Below are 22,797 nucleotides of genomic sequence, written 5' to 3'. Positions count from 1 at the left end.
TTACTCTTCTGGTTATATAGAGTGTCTGTGCGTGTCCAAGAGGTTTTTTAATGTTCAGTCTTGCTTTCTCTGTGATCTATTCAAAATATTCTAAGCTATTTCATATTTTTACTAATCTTATCCGTAAATTTCAGCCCCTCAAGGACTTCAAGAAGTTTGAATTAAATTTTTGCTTAATGAAATGGTAGACATTGCTGAAAATATTTAATTGTGTGGTAGGATTTGCTAGTGAATTATAATCTCAAGCCCTGTAAGGAGCTCATTGGAATTCCAAAGTATGGTCCCCTGGAGGACTGATACATACTAGGGCATAAAATAATCATTCCAATGATTTTATATGTGATATCTAGCTTTAAAAAAAGAAAAAAATCTCTCATAAAAAGCTGTTAATGTTATAGAAGTAGGATCAAATAATAAATTAACGTCCTAAGATGAAATAATAAATTCCTGTCAGATTTGCTACCTGATTTTTCATTTAATTCTTCTCTGTGTAGGATTATAAGCTCATTTCAAAAAGAGATTTAATTTCCCTTGGCTGTGGAAAGCAATTAAGTCACAAAAGATGTTAAAAACTGATCTGTTGACTTCACAGAAGTTGTTTTGATTGATTTCTGTATTTGTACTAGTAAAGGTGACTGGTAGATGTTTACATGTTAAATGAAGAATTTTACTACCAGGGCAGTAAACAAATGTATGCCAGCTAAAAGTTGCTATTATTGTTAGGAAGAAGGAAATAATGTCATAGCACTCTAGGTTTTCGTTTTGAAGGTTGTTTAAAGATCTTTAATGCAGAATTTTTTTGCATAAAATTAGTTCAGAAGAATTGCTTTTATATGCGATCAGTTCCCTTATACATAAAACTAGCACTTGAACTAAGATTAAGAAATTAATTTATGACTAGATATACTTGGGACTGTGTTTTGCATTGTAGACTGTGATCCCCAAATATCTGTGATACTTAGGGATGCCTCAAAAAACTCACGTCTCTACAAAGAAAAGGCAGAGGCTTTACGGACAAAGCGAGGTTACTTTCAAGTGAATCATTCATTTTACAGGAAATATCTCCTTCTAATAATTTATCATTTTCATCAGAAAAAGTTTCTAATTTCAAGGCTTCAGGTGAGAGGTTTAATTTCTAAGAAATAGAGTTTTAGAATTCCCAAATTCTCCCTTCATTAGTCTTTGATTTAAAATGTCAGACCAGTATTTATAATTTTCTTTATTCTGATCAATAGGTATCATTTATCATGTAGTTGGGGAAATCATCTGTTATTTCACCTGCATAAACCAGCCCAGATTTCACTGTTTCGCTGTTGAAAGGGTTTCCTTTGTGTTTTGATTTCTAATATAACCTGCCTCTGGACGTTGTTTTGTGTGATCCCTTCAAAGGGGATGAAACAGTTCCTCCCTGTGTTCTGGTACATACGTCACTCATCAGGAACAGCAAAGAGAATGTGGAAGAGGTGCTGATCTAGTGAGTGGAGTCCCCAGCTCTTGGTCCCTGAGCATGAGACCTGCAAAATGAAACTACCTCACAGAGAAGGATACTCTGACATCTGTTCTCTGTGGCTGAAAGGCAAACACAGCAATTAGCCCCAGCAACAGTCTGCTTCAGGGCACCAGTGGTTGTAATGGAATAAGGTGAATGACAGAACAAACCTGTCACGTGAATCAAAAGATTTGACCCCTGCCTTAGCCATCAAAAAATAACTGAAAACTACAACTTTGGTAGTTTGTCTTAGCTGTTGTCATTAACACATTCTGTGCAATGACCTTCCAATCCAAAGACATTTCATGTGTCTTGTATCACTTCTTTTTTTTAACTTTTGACATTTCAAGCGTAGAAAACAGATTTACCTTCACAAGGTCTGCTGAAGCACAGCTATTTCTGAGCTATATGAACTCCCTTACCTTTGGTCGTATTGATAATCACAAGGCTGTTCTGTATTTGAAGTTACTATGGTTACAGCTGAACCGGAGATGTGAGTTGCACTGCTGTTGTTATTGATGAAGGTGGATATTTATCAGAAAAAGCAGTTTCTGTTTCTCATAAAATCAAAGGATTAAGAAATTTATAAATATAGCAAGGTAATACATTTTACACACCCGTTATATAAGACTTTATAAATGTGGTTTTAATTAAAATATTTTTATGCTTTCTTCTTATTCACCACTGAAATAATCTGTGAGTGGTGTGACCAATTAATAGGGAAAGGAAACTAATTAAAATTGGAACTGTTATTTTTAGAGAAAAATGGATAGGAAATATAAGTGAGATTTCGCTCATCTTATTTTCTTCCCATTTTTTATTGCCCTCCTCAAAGAATTTAAGCCCACAAGCTATGAAAAAGTATTAATAGTTCTGGTCAGAAGATTGGGATACAATAGTACTAGTACTTTACTAATAAATGGTCTCATTTATTTTCCAAGATTCCTTATTCTTTTCAAACATAACAGCAAAGAAATATTGGATACAGTTAGCTTAAGGATTGTTGTAGTTTGCTGGTATTTCAGTTATACATACTTTTTTACAGGAATTAATAGCAAGCGCATTTTTTTTCTACATATGTCAAAAGATGTCTTTCACAAACTGGCTCCACAGACACTTGTTCTGACTTGGGTACAACCAAAATCATGCTAGGCTTAGCATCTAAAACACGTTACCTCAGTCCATGAAGTCAAGGAAGAAGTGAGTCAGATTTCTGTTGGCACAAGTACTGTGAAAATCTTCCATTCTTCACTATTTCGTGCTTCCCATCATCTAAGTTTTTAATGAAGTTCATATGAGTCAGGAGCTCTGATATATGTTATTTATGTCAGTTTTCTACTGCCACAAAAGGTGTTTGTTACCTGTCCTTCTAGCTATCTAGTTCTTTATCTATCTCTCTCTTTGTCCTTATATGCTTAGATTGAAATAAGAGATGAAGAGATGCTGTGTACTTTAATGAAAAGTAGTTTGGTATATTTTTAATACATATGTATTTAATGAATTATACAAGTCTTTCAGTAGTTACCACACAAAAACCAAGCCCTACTTACTGTTTCTCCAGAAAGCCAGGGGTGCCATAGCCACTGCAATGTATTATCTATGATCTTTATTTAGTTACGAAAGTTCTCACAGATTAGACATATGTGGTATATGACAGTAAATACTGAATTTTTAAATTAATTCCCTTGAGTTTTAAAGTAAGCCATCATACAAAACATGATGTGACTACTTTGAACAATGATGACCTTTCATAAAGGATTGTTCTATCCAGAGAGTAATTTAAGTTAACTTTCTTCCATAGCAGACTATGACATCACTTTTAATACACCTGTTCTGAACTATATCCATAGATTCTCATAATTAATGAAGGCAAACTTAACTTTAAGGAGATGACTAGATGGTGGTTGGCAAAACAAGGTGAAAATGTTTTACTGAACTCTAAAACGGGGTGGATGTGCTAAAGATTATGCAGTTCTCTGTTCTTATGCAGACACTATTCAACATTTTCATTAATGAGTTGGCTAATGCAATAGAGAACGCTACTTTAATGTATAATACTATTCTGAGAGAAGACTGCAAACACTTTGAAGGACACAATTAGAACTTAATATGATTCTTGCAGTGATTTAAAATCAACAAGGAGAAATGCTACACTTAAAAATAATTAACTTCATAGGTAGAAGGTAAGAAATGAGCATTCACTGCTGAAAAGGATTTCAAGTTTATAACCTGCAAATGAGTCATCAGTACCAATACATAGCAAAAAAGGAAAAGAGGATTTATTAACATGTTCTACAGCATCTTTTCACTCTATTTCTTGACAGCAAGTGTCAACTACGGTACTTGGATCTGATTTTGGGCACTGTATTTCAAGAAAGATATGGACTGATTAGAAGTGATTAGAGGGCTCCAAAACATTACTGAAAGGAGGAGGTTGAAAGATGTGAGTCAGTTTAGGGAGGAGATGTCTGAAGCAAGTCTTTGAACAGAAAAAAAGTTGCTGGAAAGAAAAGGGAAATAAACGTGACAAATTATTTGTGTCTTATTAGGCTAGGAATGGAAATTATAGTCTTGAAAAGCAGGAGGGGAGATTTAGGTTAGACATTCAGGAATAACTGCATTTATAAATTGTATGAAAACTGAAGAGCATATTAGTCTCCCTTGGGATTTGTGGAACCAGCGTCACTTCTGTTCTTTAAAACCAGATCAGGTAAATATCAGTGGTACAGCTGAAGCTTGCTGTGTCTTGGGACAGAGACCAGAATTCTTCAGTCAGCGACAGGCAATACTGTAAAGAAGACCCAATAACCTCCATTGGGAATGGGTGAAACAGTTGAAATGAAAGATACTTCTTGAGAACTGGGTGAACTAGGGAGTCTCTTCCAGAAGAGGCAATTGATGCATTACTGCATTGCATGCTTTATTATTTTGCTATCATTTGAAAAGATTTAAAATCAGATTTTTGGGGTAGAATTGGGAGAGAAAGCGAGAAAAGAAAGCTGATTTTGTAGGAGGCAAGACAAAGGAGAGGAATGTGTAGGCATGTGTCTAATTGGCTTGGCCTGCCACACATACATACCAGCAGTACATTAGACTTTGATTACTGTTTTCTTTTCCTTCTATTGTTATCACAAGGACTATTAATGTGAGCCCAAACTAATTAGCTAAGGAGCAAAAGCTGGAAGTGGCAAATAGTTTTAGAAAACAAGTCTGTTGTTATGCCAGTGACATCAAAGAATGGGAGACTAAATTGGGTCCAGATGTAGTATACAAAGGCAGTGTTGCTAATCAAGCAAAAACCTGAATATAGACATTGGTGAACCAAGAAGACATCTTTTGCCAATAAAACTTCTTCCTACACATTTGAGCTGTTCTGGGGAAAGAACACTTTTCCTAGTTTAAATTGCAACTGCACTGGGAGTAGATGGGCGAGGTTACCAGGATGGTTAAATATAACTAGCTAATTTAAATATAGCTATATCAGCAAATGTTCAGCAACACACATCTCCTACATTGTCTTCTGTAGAATAACACTCCCAAAATTCTTGAAAGATAACACACCAACAGAGATCACTTTGACATAAATTCTCACAGGAGAACGAAGAATCTATTTTGGGTTTATAAACTGACTTTTGGATTACACAGATATTGAAGTGTAATTTAGAAAATCTTATCAGTAATGATTTCAAAGTTCCAAGAAATGTTATTAAGACAAGGCATAATCACCTGTTCATGTTTTTGTGTGAATTACCAGCAGTCATCTCAATGTAAAAGTATATAATTTTCATTTTTGAAATGTCAGATGTCAACATTGCATCCCAGAGGCACTCCTAATCTTTGGGATTCCTGGGCTGTGAGGATTGAGTCAATTACGCAATTATGTACTAGAATGAGCACCAGTGAAGCAGTGAGTTACCATGTAATTTTTACCATACAAATAATTGGGGGCCTTTACGTTAAAATCTGTTTGAAAAGAGAAAGCTCTGCTTCATCCATGCAAAGAGAGAATAATAATATCAACACAGAACATAGATAGCTTTCTTCATTTGGAGATTATGAAGTGCTAGGTAGATCTTGGGAAGGATTGTGATCCCCAGTTTAAAGGTAAGGAAACTGAGGCATAAAACAACTAAGGCAGCCTTTGATGTCTATAGGACATAATTACCTGAATATGAGCCAAGTGTCTAAATGCCCTTGAGAATGTGTGTCTAAATGATTTGCCCAACTTCAGTTTAAATTCAACACACTATTTTTCACTAGTAAGCTGAAAATCAAATATAGCATATAACTCAGGGAGAAGGAAAGGACTTAAATTAATGATATGCCGAAGGAACCTTAAAATGGGTTACAAGTATCAGATATCCTGATGTGAATGAGAGGACTTCATGACTACAGATATGCTACACTTGAGGTGAAAGTGGTTATGCTGTTGGTGGGATAGGGTATAAGGTTATTAAGCATGTTCCTCAGTGAACGTGCATACATGGATGGATAAGCATTATTATACCCTTCTTAAAATAGGTAAACTGCTACTTTCGTCACACACAAAGTCCAGGGCAAAACAAGTATCTTTTCAGCACCTTTATTTCTCCTTGGTCACGAGATCACAGTCCTTTATGCACAGTAAAATATGCTGTGACGTTTTCATTTATATCTGATTCTCTGTGTGAGAGGGAAAGTTTCTTTCTAACTCAGCTGAAGCACCAAAGCTCATAGACTTGATGGATTTAAGGGTCTTATATACTTCAGTTGATCCCTTTTAACTTATTGTTATCCACTTAAGCAGTGAACGGGACAGGACTTGTCAAAACCCATATTCTAACATTGCTTTATTTCTTGAACTGTCAGAGGAATATGAAATATTGGCTTTGTCTCCATACAGTGACAGTCCTTGCTATTTTCCATGAGCTGCATGTGGATACAGATTTGTACACGCTGCTGTTTGGAGAAAGTGTCCTAAATGATGCTGTGGCTATCGTGCTGACATAGTAAGTACACCCACCTCCACTCTACTTTGTGAAATAATTACAAGCTTCAATTGTTGATATAATTCTTGTTGATATAGTTTGTGCAAGTATAGATAGAACATTTAAAGATTTCATTACAGAGATGTAGTTCTGGAGTTGTTCTTGGATTGTTAAAACACCGGAATTCCAATATTGTTAGTGTAACTGTGCATCCAGAATGCAGTTTCAGTTCATTTTCTTCAACCTGTATATTCTGTAAAATGTGTAAATTTAATTTGTTATGATTTCTCATCTAAACAAGATATCTTGAAAAATAATGCTGAATGAGCATCTAGGACATAGGGCAACTATAAAATTGGAGACAGGTTCTTTTTATTTTTTGCAATTTATTATTTTCCAAGATTAAAACCACAAAGTGGTACACAGCAGCTCAGTTTATCTACTTCTGCCTATTGAATCTGTCAGAGCTTCAGCTGAAATATTATCTTAAATTTATGTATAGCTTCTTTATTCTCAGGAATCCTCAAACAGATCACAAATGATGGGCCAAAATCACACAAGTATGTGATGTCCTAAAAACACTGATGCTAAGTGCGTGATTAAAAGGATCTCAAGTTAACTCCACTCTACATGTATTATATGCTTCCTGGAGCTTTGCTAGAAATACAAATAATTCTCTCAGATAATCTTAAAAGTAACAGAACTCTGCAAAATCAAATTCAGTTTTCTGGGATGCTTGAAGATGCTTCACAGTAAGCCTCAATTCAGCACCACCTTTCTCCTTAAATTACAGTTCCTTGAACTAGGATTTATCCTATCCTTCAGAAAAATAGACTTTTACAGAGTTCACTGTCATTAATAAATGAGCTTTATGTTTTCTCTGAAACACCACGGAGACACTTTTAATAGTTGAATTGCAAACAAAACCCAATCAAAATTGTTCCATGATACAAAAAAAAAAAAATAGTATTCCTATTTAATTTATCATTCTCCAATTATCAGTCTGATTACATTCACATAGACTAAACTCCTTACAGTGTTTTTAGAGCAAGAGTAATATTTTCAAATGATGTCAAATGTCTGAGCACAGCATTTTGTTATTAGATACAGCATGGCTGTCACATTCGGTGACTGTGGTTGGAATGTTTCACTTAGGAGAGCATCTAGTACATCAGATAATAAAATGTACAAAAGGAAAACTAAGTGAAGAATAGAAACTTCAGTAGAGAGAAGAGACAGAAAAGCATTAAAGCAGCTATTAGGACTGGAAAAAAGGATGCAGGTGACAAAAAGTCTGGGATTTTTCTTGCTCTCATTTGGGTTTTAGTAAAGGCCTAGACATTTTATAGCTCATTTATGCTCTTCATCTGTTGGTGCAAGTTTCCTATAGACTGTGGAACAGTCAGGCTACAAGCAGATCAAGGAGACCCAGAGTATTTTAAGTGTCTCTAGTTCAGTCGCTGAGATGTCAAAGCACATGGATCGCTTCAAAGGTGCAACTTCAACTGCAAAGAAAATCTAGAAAGAAAAGTACTATCAGATAGTACATGATTCATGAGTTCGTAATTTCTACTCTTCCCAGTACTTAAGTCTAGGTTATGACCCTCAGCCTGCACACGGATATAGAAATCCACAGGGAGGATGCCTGATGGAAATACTGGCTATCTCCTTCTCATGTTTTCCTTGCTGTACATGGGAGATTACAAGTCTTTTTTACTATAGGATCTCTTGTCACTGGAAAACTAGTGTATTTTTCTGTATATTCAGTGTGACTGATACTTTTTAGGCATTTGTAGAGACAGAAGAGAAGATATGGCATCATCAGTTTCACATTTTATTAATTTCTGGCTTAAATAATCAGCTTCTACTCAAATAAAGAGCTTCTGCAATCTAACATGATGTTACTTCCTGTAGCCTTTTAAGTAAAGATATACTGTTAATTATGTCAGCTTCAGCATATTAACACCTTACCAAACCAAACCAAATTTAAATGAAGAATATTATTTTTCTGTCACTGCAAAAGAACAGCTAGTTTTTTCTCTGTAACACATACCGCTTTTCAGGATGGTGCAAACACAACATGTTCATAATTACAGTAATAGGGGACTATTTAAAAAGGTGTGAGAATAATGTTTACAAATCTGGAAAAGCAATAATAAATCATTTTGTACACTGTGTAATGGTAAACAGAAAACAGAATAAGAGAATACAGAGTGTCTTTCATCAACTAACAGAATAACCAGTTAATGTCTGCATGAGTGACTCACTGCAGGAAAGGGAGGAAGAGAAAAAAGGGATGGCCCTTATGGCTGGCTTTGGCAATTTGGCAAGGTGAAGGTAGTATGGCTGTCTCCCAACAAGGCTTTATATTGATATCTCTTTTCCTTTGGCTTCTCCCTCCAACCTCTATTTTTCCTGTGCTGTTTATCATCTAGTTTAAAAAGGACCAGCTACCCCTACATTTTCTGTATGGATTTAGTAAATCACATGAGCTGTATGTTGCTGCAACAGTATGTACAGACACTGCGTCCTTAGAAAATACTGATCAAGCACACAAATTCTCCAGGCCAAGTTAGCAACTCTCCTGTAGGCCATCGTGCCATACCAAACACCTGGTGTTTGTGATAATTGCAAGATTTTGTTTATACTGTGCTATTTTAAGATAATCCGTGCAGGAGGGATCACTGTGAATCAAATTGACAGTAGTCGCTGCAGAAAGGCTGACAAGCTGTTGTGCATCTGGGAGAGCTCATACACACAAGGGCCTCTATAAGCAAGGGTATTGTAGATGTAACAAGGATGTACACAAGTAAGTGACTTGCATGGTTGCTTACAACTTTTCATTATTAGGAAAAAAGTCCCCTTTTAATAAAAAGTCTGCAAGAATTCCCACAGAAAATAAACCTTTTGGAATAAAATGAGGATTTAAATATCCAAAATTAGTAAATTTGGAGTCTGTTTTACATCAAGGATTCAAGATATTTAAGAAAAATAATAACAGAGCCCTACCAGACAATGCTTATTAGATGACTAAAAGTGTCTGCTTTTACCAAGAAAAACCTGCATGACTACTTACGCCACAAATATTTCCTACGTACTTTGTTTTCCAGGAAATTGACTTGGCAACTGTGTCTGCTTTCTATGTCTATTTACAGCACAAGCTTTATCTGTAGAAGTGTTTTATATATGCTAACATTAAAACAAACAAATAAAACACATGTAGAAAAAATAAGATACTTGAGCCTCTTCTGAGAGTGTTTAAATAGGCTTATAGTTATTATGATCAGAGATTGTTTCGCTATTTGGAATTTAATTTAGACAACAGATTATGTCAATCTTTTATTAAAAGATCATTCCAATCATATTTTTATCACAATTTTTAAGAAAGAAATCATTCTCTGTTCTTCAAATACATTGTACTTCATCACCAGGAAGTTTACCCAAGTTTATTCTGTACCTTCCAGAATGAAAGAATATAAGATTATGTTTCTTGTATTACTGTATCATAATATATACTGCAAAAATGACTTCTTTTCCTTTCTTGGGGGTTGGTCAATGATGTAGTGAATATTTTCATAAAAGATTCCAGATTATAGCTTTTTTGACAGTATTTGTGTCCTCTAACTCCTGGCTTTTCAACGTCTTCATTTTTTAAAAAAAAATATTAACAATAAAATTTAGCTTACAAATGTTCCAGCACACATAAAACTGTTCTTTTAGCTGAAAAGTTTACCTTCTGCCATCTGATTCCCTGAACATCATAAAGCAGCAGTTCTTTCAGCTTCAGATATGCATAGGCATTCTTGCCATAGGATGTAACATTCAAGGTGATCTATTTCATTCATAGATTTCAGACCCATTGCTTATGTTTGTAGATAATTTTACAGAAAAATACAATGAACTATCTGTGTACTTAGGCACCTACTAGCTGTGCACCACATTCTAAAGATCAAAATTGAGAAACATCCCAGTAACTTCAGTTGGAGACTGAAGGCTGTAGAATCTGAGTGAAAATAAATAATTTCTAGATATTTTTTAGCAAGTAAGATTAATCTCTTATTTCACTTTCATTCCTTTTTCGTTGTTGTGTCTTCATAAGATATACCACTTGTTAAAGAAAACATCCACATATATTTCAAGTGCACATGCTGTAGGTTTGGACTTGGTATATTTTTTGCACATTTGAAGAGAAATTTAATGAATAAAGTGTGGAAGAAGTTGTAGAAAAAGCATTGAATAGCTTGAGATGTGACTGAAAAGTAGCTGAACAGGTCATTAGCATTGAGACAGTATATTTAGCAGAGCTATTTAATCTTTCTCATGCTGAGTGCTCAGTGAGTGCAGGATGTGGAAAGCAGTAATGAATACTGATACGTGTTCCCTGCTAACAAATTATCTGAGAGAACATTATACGAGAGATGTTTCCATTGTAGCCAATGTCAGAAGTGTTTGTATCATTATTATGCAAAAGTCGTGACTTCATTTCTCTGCTGCCTCTGTACTGTTTCTCAGTGGCCTGATGACTTTCATCTCCTTCCTAGAAGAGGTGACAGTGTAGAAGTCACATGAGAAGCAGGGACATCAACATATGGCGGTGTGTTTCACAAGTAATCAAATAAGTGTGTCACAGCCAGGGGACACAGGACATGTGACACTGTGACATGTGTGACATGTGGCGAGGAATGGATTTACTAGCTCTGTTAAACGCAGTCAAGAACAGTTTGATACATGAATGAAATGGAAATCCTGGAGACAAAAAGCATGGTTGAGGATCACACAGAAGTGAAGCCAGAGAACACAGAAACTAGCTGACGTATGAAGACCTCCCACGTCAAAATGCTAATTGCCCTACAAGACTTAGAATTATAGATATTTCTAGGCAGAGAGGAATATAGTACTGCAAGCATAGTTTTCTTGTGATGTTTGGCTTCCCATTTTTAAGTACTTTAAATGGTATGTAAAGGAACAGGTTACAAACTTGGAGGTTCAGAAGAAGGTAAAGAGGAAAGTAAACAAAAAATACTGTATTGTTTTGAAATGGATATGCTGCCTCTTTTGTAAAGTGTTGATTGGTTGTATAGATTCCACAAAGTTCATTCATGCTTATTAGCAAAAAATTAGGCAACGGAAGGCCCAGATTTTGACACAGTCAGGCTGTAAGTCTTCCTCTGCAAAAGTCTAGGACCAGCACCAAAAGCTAAATTTTTAGAACTAGGGAAGAGCTGGAGGTGTAACAGATCCTGTTATAGTATGACCCCTGAAAAGAACAGTATTTGTTGGTGAGATGCATATTTCCACTGATGCTCACACACACAATATTGTTTCAGGAATTCAGTGAGCCTCTATTGCCCAGGTAAGATGGTCTGGAATAGATAGGTAACATTCCTTTTTTTCCTTTTTTTTTTTGCCCCCCCCCCCCCCAAAAAAAAATATATGCTGGCAGAAGGGTACTGCAACCCCCTTCTACATAATAAGCTTCTATGGATTGGTTCAAAGATTTACCAAGCAGCTTTCCATGATGAAGAAATTTCATTTTCCAGACTTCTTGCAATATAATTTTTCTCTAAGAATAGTTATATTTCAAGTCCATTTTTCATGATCTAACTACAGCATATGACACAATATGTGTGCTTGATAAATTAAGTGTCCACAGAATGTAGACCGCTTTTTAATAGGTTAAAAGGCTTGAAATTTATGACAAATAGTTTGGAGATTGCCCGTTTCATCTTGCTTTTGTCTTTCCTTCTTCAGCATAAACAGAGCTTATCCGCTACAGTAGGATAAGATATAAAGGAAGAACTCATAATTATGCAGCGTGTTTGTGATACCAGAGCATAGTATTGAGGGAAAAAGGGGCAGGGCAAATCGATAAAGGTGATGATCAGCTTTACTATACCCAGTGAGGAAATCCCTTGTAAAAGTAGTTTCATGGCTCCTCTTAAATATTTCCAGGATGGACAGGTACCAACACATGTCATAGCATACCTCTTCTCTGCTCAAAAATTACTTTAATCCTAGTCTAGTAGTACCTTATTCAAGTTAGTATCACGCTCAAACCATTTTTTCTAGGCAGAAGTTCTCCTGGAACTTTGTCTGGGGCTTTCTGAAATAACACAGCAAAGGTAACTAAGATAAATTTATTGAAAAACAGTATTCATTTCCAGGGGAAATAACTCAGAAGCCAGAATTCAGCTTAGTTCGTGCTGTACACCCTCTAAAGTTGACACTTCTCAGACAGTGATCCCTATAATTGCCTTAGGAAGTAAAGAGAATTCCTTCTGTCACACTGGTGATTCTTACTGATAGATACAGTCATGATATTACTAATTTTAGTTCAGTTCAGATCTCTTCAAAACATAAGAAACTCCTTCGATCAAATGGACCTCAAATAGAAAATTAATAAGAACTTAGTTTTAGTTATTTGTTTACCTGTATTTTTATTACTTCTGTACCTGTATTTTTATTACTTCTGTGGTTTTAATTTTGTTATTATGTCGTTGAGCTTGAAGATAGCTTACACAGGAGGAAAATGTAATCAGAGACTGAAGAAATAGACATTTGATAAATGCCAAATATAGGTACAAATATTCAGTTTATGTTTCACTTGGTCATTGGCCTGGTGAGGTAACTATCCATTATCTGCAACTGTTATTTTCTTGCTTTTCACAATTTCTAATTCTGATTCCTTGTCCATTATATATTAAAATCAGCAGTTCTATAAAGGACATGAAAAGATAACTATGTAGATAACTAAAGTAATTATGCTGCTGAATAATGAAGTTGGGAGCTGGGATTTGCAGGATATATCAGCTTTGAAAGCTATGATGGGTGTGTCCTTGATGCATATCTCACTAGATGTGAGGCTCCCTTTATGATTATTTTAAGCTTTCGGCTTTTGTCATGGACTGTCTCTATTTTGGATCCTTTGCCCTTCCATTTTTGAAGCATTATTCTGTATAGATTTTGCCACACTTTGATCCCTGAAGCCACTGAATAACAGATTTTGCAGAGGAAAGACAGCTGAACGTTCTCATATCATATTTTTCCCTTAAACTGCAGTTATAGTCAGAAAAGTGGCCTCGAAAAGTGACATCTTAGGTTTCCATATGTAGTATTTCAAAACATTTTATATCATATGCAATCAATTAAGAAACAAAGACTTTTCTAACAGCAAATGCTTTGTCTTTGTTTCAGTTTCCTCCTCATCTGTTCATTCAGTGTAAGCACATAGTGAAGTCTGTCAGCCTGTATCCCATAGCTCCTGCTGAGATCTATTAGATACTGTTAGCAAATAGCAAAAAATATGATTGCTTCGGTATTGAGTCATCACATACGAAAAAAGAATGTTCGTTTCTCTATTGCCCTTGTATTTTTAGCCATTTTTTTAACTATGTATTCATGTAATTTCTTAGCATCTTTTACAACACTATCTCGGCCACTGGAGTGAAAAAGAAACTCATTTAAGTTCTATTTATTTCCAACATGTATCTGAGTGCTGACAAGGTGTTATTCACACATCCTAGGCATATCAGTATGTAAGTAATAGTGTAAAAAATCACTTCTATTCATCAGTGGGCCCTTACGTGCGCACAGTTAATAGCTTTAGTGTGTACCGACACATAAAACTGTTCAGCCTAGGTACTTCTTTTTCAAAAGTGTGCAAGCCTGCTCCCTTGCCAACTACTGTCTAAAGTGTGCAGCACAGAGATGCTTCTAGCCGAGGAAGAAAAGAGGGAAATAGAAGCACCTGTGCCATCAGATGACAAAAAAATAAAAAACATTAACACATGCAATGTTTTCCTGCTTAAAGAAAATAGGTGGCATATAGATTTCTAAAGGTGGGAAGAGATGGTGAAATGGAGATGAAAGAGAAAGTAAGAAATTGAACTGGTGAAAGCAACAAATGGATATTGTGAAGGCACAGCTAGAAAAAAGAAGCAAGAGTGAGAGAAGACAAGACATGGTGAGAAACAAAGATAAGGCATGCTCTATAAATACAGATCATGGCAGTGATACATAAACCTGTAGGCAGGACTCTTTAGAGGAAAGAAAACCTTGTTTATTCATGGGGATACAGAGGAAAAACTGATTGTTTTTCTCTGGTACAATGTTGCAGTTTTATGTTGTTTTGTTAGGAGTGTCTATGTTTGAAATCCTTAAATAGTACATCAGAATGTGCTCCTGAACTGTAAAGAAACTGTGAAAAGTATAAGAATTAGGACAGCCAGTTCTAAAGAGTGGTGTACTGCAATCAGGTAATGAATCCCAATTCAGAAAAGGAGCGAGGTTCTGCCAGAAACACAGGGAGTTGCTCTCAGACCCTTTCTTCATACCTGTCTTTACGTAAATTAATTTGGCAGAACTGGAGGAACTGAGACTTCTATGACCTCGGTAGCAGGCTTAGATGGGTGGTTGCCTTTTCACAACCTGACCTAGAACTCGCAGATCAAAATGAGACCAACACTGGACCACAGCAAGCAGAGGAAGAGTTGCTTCATGGTACTGACTTGCAAGACCTTGAATCCTTGACAAAGATTTAGGAATTTCAATATCTGTGAGCTACAGATCTGGACAAACAACTAACCGGACCTCTGGAGTCAGCCATTGCCTCATTCCAGAGAAATACTATTTGTATTTTTATTCCCATGAAGATTCCTGTGGAGGGATGACTGTAACACTGTGGAGGGGAATAAAATAAAATGACATGAAAGAAAGCAAAATGCTGGGTGGAAGCTCAGCCCAAACAATTCACTTTCTGGTTCACCTTAGACAAGATGAATTTGGCTACTATTCCAAATATTGCTAGCAAGGCTTATATACCAAGCTGCCGTTCAACCAGTCAAACCACAGAGTAATTTATAGATTAATAGAGCAAGGAGTTAATTGTGTAACAAGTTAGTGAGTGATTTTAAAAAGTGAATGAGGGATCCTTTCCATCTACTATTTCTGTAATAATGAAATTATGTTTGTCCATCTGCTCTTTTTACCTCTGAGGAAGGGTTTAGTCCCAGCTTATTTTGTTGATGATAATTAGAGTTTCACGTCACTGACCATCTGGAACAGGAGATGTGAGCACTGGGAAACTAACCAAACTTGCTATTAGCAGGAATTTTAAAAGAGCCTCTTTCCCAGAATAGAAGAGATCCCACATAAAACGATGGTGTCCTTGCTTAATAAAACTTCCTTTCTTTTTTTCTCTGTGAGCCTTACTGTACAGACCAGTGCTGTGCTTAAATCAGGAGGGAAAATGATGTGGAATTTCTGTAACGCTTGTTATAGCTGAAATTTCAGTATGAAAATAGAGACTGGGAACAGAATGTTTTCAGGAGGTAATTGTCATTATTGTGGGTTTTTTTACTTTTTAATATTTCATATTCCTTTTTCCAGTATCAGCTCCACATTAAAATTCTACTTAGTTTCTAGTTAATACACGCTAAAGGTCTTTTTAGCTAGAACTTATCTAATTGGCTCAATTTTGTTTATGCAATTTATCTGAACAGGCAGCCTTCAGTTGCAGTCTGCTAAGCCAGAATAGATTTCAGTGAGTACTGTTATGGAGACTGCCCTCAGGGATGTATGAAAATGTAGCTTAGCTGAAATCAGCTGGGAATATCTGTACTTGTCATATCCAATCAAATCAGACTAGCTGCAGGTATTTCTGTCCACTTATACACAAACAAACTGATAACATTTAAAAATATGAAATGCAAGCTCAGAATTAAGAACACTGCTTGCAGTGCTTGCAAATCACATCTAAGAGGCAATTATTTAGCTACATTTTCCGTAGAAATGACCGAATTGGCATCAAAGCGTCTTCATTTCAAAGATTTCTATTGGGAACTCTTCAGAACTGAAGTACACCCTGGTATGAGTCAGCTTGTTTTTTGAGCTCTTCCAGATGTTTTTTCTTATCCAAATAACCTTTTTCTAGTGAATAAGACAGATTTTTCTGAGAGCAAGATAATTACATACAGAGTCTAATTCTACTTAGAAAGACAACTCCCTTTTAGTTTAAAATGAATGTATTGATACTATTTCCCTTGAAGTGTTCCAAAAGAAAGCTCATTTCATCCTCTCTGGATCAGATATTGTACATAAGAGTCTGTCTGGTACTTGAAGTAGATCAACATATTTTTCAAGTCTTCTTGGCAGGGAAGACAGAAGAGGAGCATGTATTGGAAAGGTGAGGGAGAGCTTGCCATTTTGTTTACTGGGTACCCACCAATACCTATTCACTGTTGTAATACTTTCCAGAAACACAGTATTGAAGAGTACAGCTATCTCAAAAAGACAGAGGTTTTGTTACAACAGGATAAACTCCCATAAAAATTATTTTATTCTTTGGGTATCGGGTTGTGATTACATGGAAGAACCCATTCACATTGTGGGAAAATGAACTACATATTTCTAGTGGCTACCCAGGAGCACTAGGAAAGACTGAGGTTTCTAGTGATCCCTCTGTGAACCCTTCCAGAAGCTATGTGCCCTTTATACAGTTTAATTTGAATTTCACCTTTCTAACCTGCTCTAAGTCCTTGGGTTTTTTTACTAACAGCAATATTAGGTAAACTGGTTCCTGCTGCAAGCCTTGATCTTTTAAGACTCAAATCCTTAAGCTACTGAGTCTGTTAGAGTGCATCGGCATGACTCTACATGAAATTCTCTTGCATATGCACATGTGTACTTATATGCTTATGCGTGCATGGGGAATCATCCATAAAGCACATAAAAATAATGCAAATGTTATCAAGTGCTCAAAAGTTACATAATGCCCCAAGATTTTCACGTCTTACAGAAAAGGAGTTGAGGCACCTTCTGTAAACATTTTAATCAAACATAATTTTTAGATTTATTTTTTCATACAGAAAAACCTCCCTCTCTCCATACACAAGATATTATTTCAGTGTGCATGTTTCACCTTTTGGATTAGGAACTTTAATGTTTTCAGAATATACTTTTGTCACTTGAGCAAAGAGAATAATTGATAACAGTAGCATGCAGCTGCCTTCCTTGAGTGCCAGGCACAGCAGGAGGAGAGACTGCATACCTCTAGCTACTGCATTTCATAGCTACTTAAATGATGAGACACAGCAAATTTCTATTAGAATTTATTCCAATGGAATACAGCTCTACTCTCTCATTGTTTCCACCTGCCTTTTTTTTTTTTTTTTGGCCTCAACCTTATTCCTTCTCTCTCCTTTATGTTCTCAATAGACAAGGATCACCATCTCTGTTTCACGCTACCCATTTCCCTGAATTGCATGACCTACTCCACCACTTCTGTTGCAGTCACCAGTCCTTTTGTTTCCTATCTGAGATGGAAATAATTTCTAAAGATAAGATGGGATTGTAAACTCTTAACCCGATCTCCTTCATTCCCTAAAGCCAAGAGATACCCTGTCTTTGTTCCTGATACACGTATGTCTTTGTTCTCCTCCTTATTACGTTGTAACGAACAGGAGATAATGAGGACAAAAGTGCTGCTGCTGGTCAGTTCTGAAGGCTGAGGAAGCAGTAGTTGGCAGAGTTTAGGAAATGGCAATTGCAGGAAAAAAGTTCATATTTAAGTTTTAGATGGCATGTGCCTAATATAAATAAGATCTTAGAAGATTTTTAGCTGATGAAGTTTATCAGATCTCTGATGAGATTTGTCAATAAACATTTCAGAAACCTTAAAAAATTGCTCAATTTTGGCACACTTTCAGAAGGGTGAAAGACACATGAGTACAGTTGGGTAATTTCCCCTTTCCTCCCCTTAGAAGTGACAAGTCTGAATTTCAAAGTGGTACAGTGAGAAAGCTTTGTAATTATGTGGTTGTAAGGTTTCTGTCCAAGATAAGCACAAATGTGTTCTCTCTATACCTGTTCTGCAAAAGGGTAAATTTTTTTTTTTTAAAAAAAAAAGTCTTCACTAAAAGTGCAAATGCAATATGGAAATGTAGTCTAAATAGTTTCATTTTGGCACAGACACAAACTATGAAAAAAACCCATCCAAATAAAATCAGGGCATTGCCTGGCATGCTGCAGGTATGAGCTAGACTGAAAGACAGGAGACACTTAGGGCAGCAGTTGTGCAAGTGGCCCTGAGAGAGGACAGTGTGACAAAGCTTGTTCACTTCTACTGCATTCAAGGGAATGGAACTTATGAACATTTCCTGTTAAAGACCATTGTACCAAAGAAAAAAATCCAGTTTTGTTATCATGTCCTCTTAATGTAGTTGGTACTTTGATGTTCCCTAACTAATTGCTGATTGTAATGGTCTACATATTCTGAACGTAATATGCATATGTGTGTTATTTGGATTCATAATGAAATTTCAGTACATTTCTGGGGAGACCTAGTGACATTGGAATTTGGATTTTGAAAAGGAAAGTTTAAATATGATTAAAATTTTGAACAAAATGGCATCCTAACCATATGTTGAATAAACTGATATTTAAAATTTTCCATTACAAAAATCTCACAAAAGTGAAATAATTTTTAAACATACAGCATTTTCATTTTGTATCCCCATTCATTGCATGTTTATACTGCCTTAAAAGAAATCACTGTTCTTCCTTTCTGCATTGTTCTACTGATCTGTAGCAAGCACAGCCAGAAACAATAGTGAGAGAGATGAGAATAGAGTGCCTAGCAGGCTGCTGTTCTCTGCCTCAGACACACTGGGAAAGGGTTATAGCTAGATGAAAATATTCCTGAAGAAAATATTTCAGCCTCTTGGACCATTTAACAGCGTACATCATCTTTATTACACTATTTGTATTCCTACAGAGTAATGTTAAAGGTATTTCTAAAGCATCATTTTAGGATGTTTGGTTTTACATGCTATTTCTAGAGTTAGCAGGACTTAGACCATAGCTAGGAGAATGTTTTTGTTGCATATTGTTATTGAAGTGCATGCAAAAGTTTGTAAGGCAAGACTCCTTCATTCTAGTAATTATGAGGGTAATGAAGCTAGTCAAAATTATTTTCATTTTATTAATAGCTGTGTTTAAGCCTCATGGAACTGCCTGTCTACGGAAAGTATCTATTTTAATACTAAGTGGTAGAAATTAGTGTGTTATACTAAATGTTTATCCATAAATCAATGGAGTCTTCACAAATCCAGAAGGAAAAATTTTTTTGTCTGCCTATCATTTCTGTGAGGTTTAACACAGTGCATTGGATCTAGACCACAGGTAATAGCAGATACCTTAATTTTAAACAAAGGGAGAACTTACGTAACTCTTTTAATCTTACTGTTGAGGAATAGTTCACAACCAGCTGCCAGTTATATGTCCAAAAACCTTACACGTGTACTTATGAATAATGCATTCTCATCAAAGCAAGAACTCCCATCTAATATTTTTGGTATATGGTCCCTTTGATTAAGTGATTTGCAGTATAGTTAGGAAACTGGGGGTTTTTTATGATTTTATTATCCAGATTATTTTCAAGATTCCAATTAGCTTTCAGATTGTTCTTCAAGAGTTGCATGTGTTTAGGTAGCACTGCTTAAAGCTGGCTGATCATGTGAAACTCCTGTACCAAGGATAGGGAAATAAAGACTGTACAAAGAGTTTTGAGAAAAATATCCCTGAAGATAGAAATCAGGAATATTTCTCTTCTTGCTATAATTTGTAAGGATAAAAAGAATTTTTACCATTTTGATTGCCTTAATGTTTCGGAATAAAATTCTATCCACATCAACTTCACTGCCTAACTGGTGATTCCTCCTTTTTGTTTTATTTTACCATGAGTGAAGCTGAGTAATCCTCCAGAGTAAAGGGTATTTGCAGGTGTCATAATCACCACTGACTTAACGCTTGAGCAAAACAATTTCCACAAGGCTCAGCAGCTACATCTCTGTTGTTCTCAGCAGCCCCAGGCTGCTGAAATGAACCATTGAGTCTGTGGATAGCCAGCTACAGTTTAGAATGGCTTCAGCCAAAGTAGCCTTTTACGGCTCCTAGGCTAGGAGAAAAGGTACCAGACAGATGCAAAACCACCTTTCAACCCATCTGCCACCCTGCCTAAATCCCATACTCTGTCAAACTGCACGCCCTGTCTCTGAACACCTCTCTTGTTCATGCTTTGGGCAATGGCTTTTCAGTCAGCATTTGCTGCAGCTGTACCTGCAAACTCTTTTTTTTCACTTCAAAATAAGTCCAGAGCTATCCCTCTATCACGTTCTCAGAAATTCTCTCTTTAAATAGTTTCTTCTTTAAGGTGACTTAAATGTACTACATCTTCCCCACACAGTGCATTTTTCCAGTGGATGACTATTAGTACACGTGTCAGGACTTGAATTACACCTTCTTTGCAGAGCACTGCCCAGTAGTTTTGTTTTAATGTTCTGTGTTTGACATTAAAGGTATGGCAGTGATTTTAAAGAACTCCAGGCTACAGAGTGATAAGACAACAAGCAATAGATAAGATTGCAATTTTAAAATTTCTATCATGGCTTGGACTTTTCTTTTCATAAGCTGTAAAACCCAAAATGTTAGCCTATTATCAGCAAAGTAAATGAGGAGAGCTTCAGGGCTACCTTGCTCCTACAGGAATATTACTGCCATTCTCTATGCAAGGCTGACCAGCTTTTGTAGCAAGTGCCTTTCCCTAAGGTGAAATTTCATTCTGTTCATTTGCTATATTTGGATCAGGAACAGAGACCTACAATTCAGAATATCCCTAAATCCCCATCCTCAGCTCCAGTATATCAAGAAGACAAAACATGTAACATGTTTTCCTTCTGACATTATTACATTATTACTGCCAACACTAGAGCATACAATTCACATCTGGATTTATTTTAGACTTTCTCATGATAACAGCTACATTTCTTGTCTTCACTTGGATACATTTTTAAAAATGAAAATTACCATGGCAACAGCTGCAACCATTTATTATAACGCAATAGAAGTGGAACTAATATTTGTGAGAGAAGCTCTGTTATCAGGATAGTATTTCATTCAGACGATGCCAGAGTAAATTTTCTCTAGCCTTTCCATTTTTTACAAGAAAAATATAGACAATATTTTCAGTAATGTAGGTGGGATTGAACAGCTCAGGAGATTAAAAAGATTTTCCTCTTTAGATTACTGGCTCATCTCAAATCCAGATTAGCAAGAGACAGAAATTATCGTCTATTTGGTGGGCACATGAAAAAAATTGATAGGGGCACAAAGATGTGAAAATCTCATTCACATACGAGCTATATTCTCTCTGAAGTACAGAGATAGCAAACTGAGTACACTGGGTGTGTCTCACTGGGAGAAAAAAAAAGATGTGACGAGTCCTTGAAAAGTGCCAATATCTGGGCAAAGGAAAAATTCTTAGGCAGCTTGCGGTGCTAACACAAAATAGTTCAAAATGAACTACCCTTCCCTTACGGTTTTGCTCCACATCACTTGCAACTTGCTGTGTTACCCTGACATAATAGTGTACTATTTTCTCTATTAAAATGTGGCTAAAAAGGGAAGTTTTGCCCCGACCTCAAGGTTATGTTGTTCCAAGTCAGGATAGAGGTAGGGTCATCCAATGTATTACGTGGCCCATTTTGTTTGTATCTGTTTCCAGTATTTTTCAGAGCATTAAATTTTTTTTTAAATCTCCACAAGAATCTGGGTAGGAGATAGACAAACTGTACTCCAGATGTTGAAAATGTAAAGCTATTTTCCTATTTAAACCCCTGCTGACTATGATAAAATGTGTTTTGCAAGAGCAGATTGCAGTGACCACATATCATGTTGTGGACACACACTAAGGATCATATTCCTTGTTATTTATTACATATTAGAGAGTGTTCGGCAGGAGTGAGGGAGAGCACTGAAATAGAAAAAAACTTTAGATAGACTTTCAGACTCCTTTCACCCTAATTTTTATGGGATTTAGTGTAGTTTATCTTCATCAATTGCGTTCAGCATCAGTCCCCCCAGCATACTGCTCTGTTCCCAAGTTCCTAAAGATGCTGAAGCTGTGTGAAGGGAGACTGGAGGCTCCTTTCTTAATCTCTTACAGAAAACATTCTGGAAGTGAAAAAGCCTGAGGCTGATGATAGGCCAAAAATTTAGCACAGCACTTCAGTACAGGCAATAGACTTATCCATCTGCTCCAGCAACTACTTGCATCCTCTAGCAGCAGACTTAGTTATCTCTGTCTAGGGTATGATGTTTTAAACACAAACAGTAGCTTACAGACCTCTTAACAGACAAAAAGTACCCATACTTCATTGACTACTTACTAAACTTTAGGTTTATTCTGAACGAACATCATCATTTAGTCCAGCTTCATTAAGTTACGTTTGTGTCATTTCAGGGAGGTAACTTAGACGAAAAACAGAAGAAAACCCAAAGCTACTT

The 22,797-nt window shown here is 36.1% G+C and overlaps 1 protein-coding gene across 1 annotated transcript in view; it reads left to right on the top strand.

The window, feature by feature from the left end:
• SLC9A9 (solute carrier family 9 member A9) overlaps positions 1-22,797 on the top strand; it is a 209,440-nt gene that overhangs the window by 49,810 nt on the left and 136,833 nt on the right. Inside the window, exon 6 of the mRNA XM_086468065.1 lies at positions 6,372-6,477. Within this exon, the coding sequence (XP_086324191.1) occupies positions 6,372-6,477 (106 nt within the window). The remainder of the gene's footprint in view (positions 1-6,371; positions 6,478-22,797) is intronic.

Source organism: Leptosomus discolor, chromosome 7 (assembly GCF_034619465.1).
Source record: "Leptosomus discolor isolate bLepDis1 chromosome 7, bLepDis1.hap2, whole genome shotgun sequence".
In the NCBI taxonomy this organism is placed as follows: Eukaryota; Metazoa; Chordata; class Aves; order Leptosomiformes; family Leptosomidae; genus Leptosomus; species Leptosomus discolor.
This window is presented reverse-complemented; position numbering and strand designations above follow the sequence as displayed.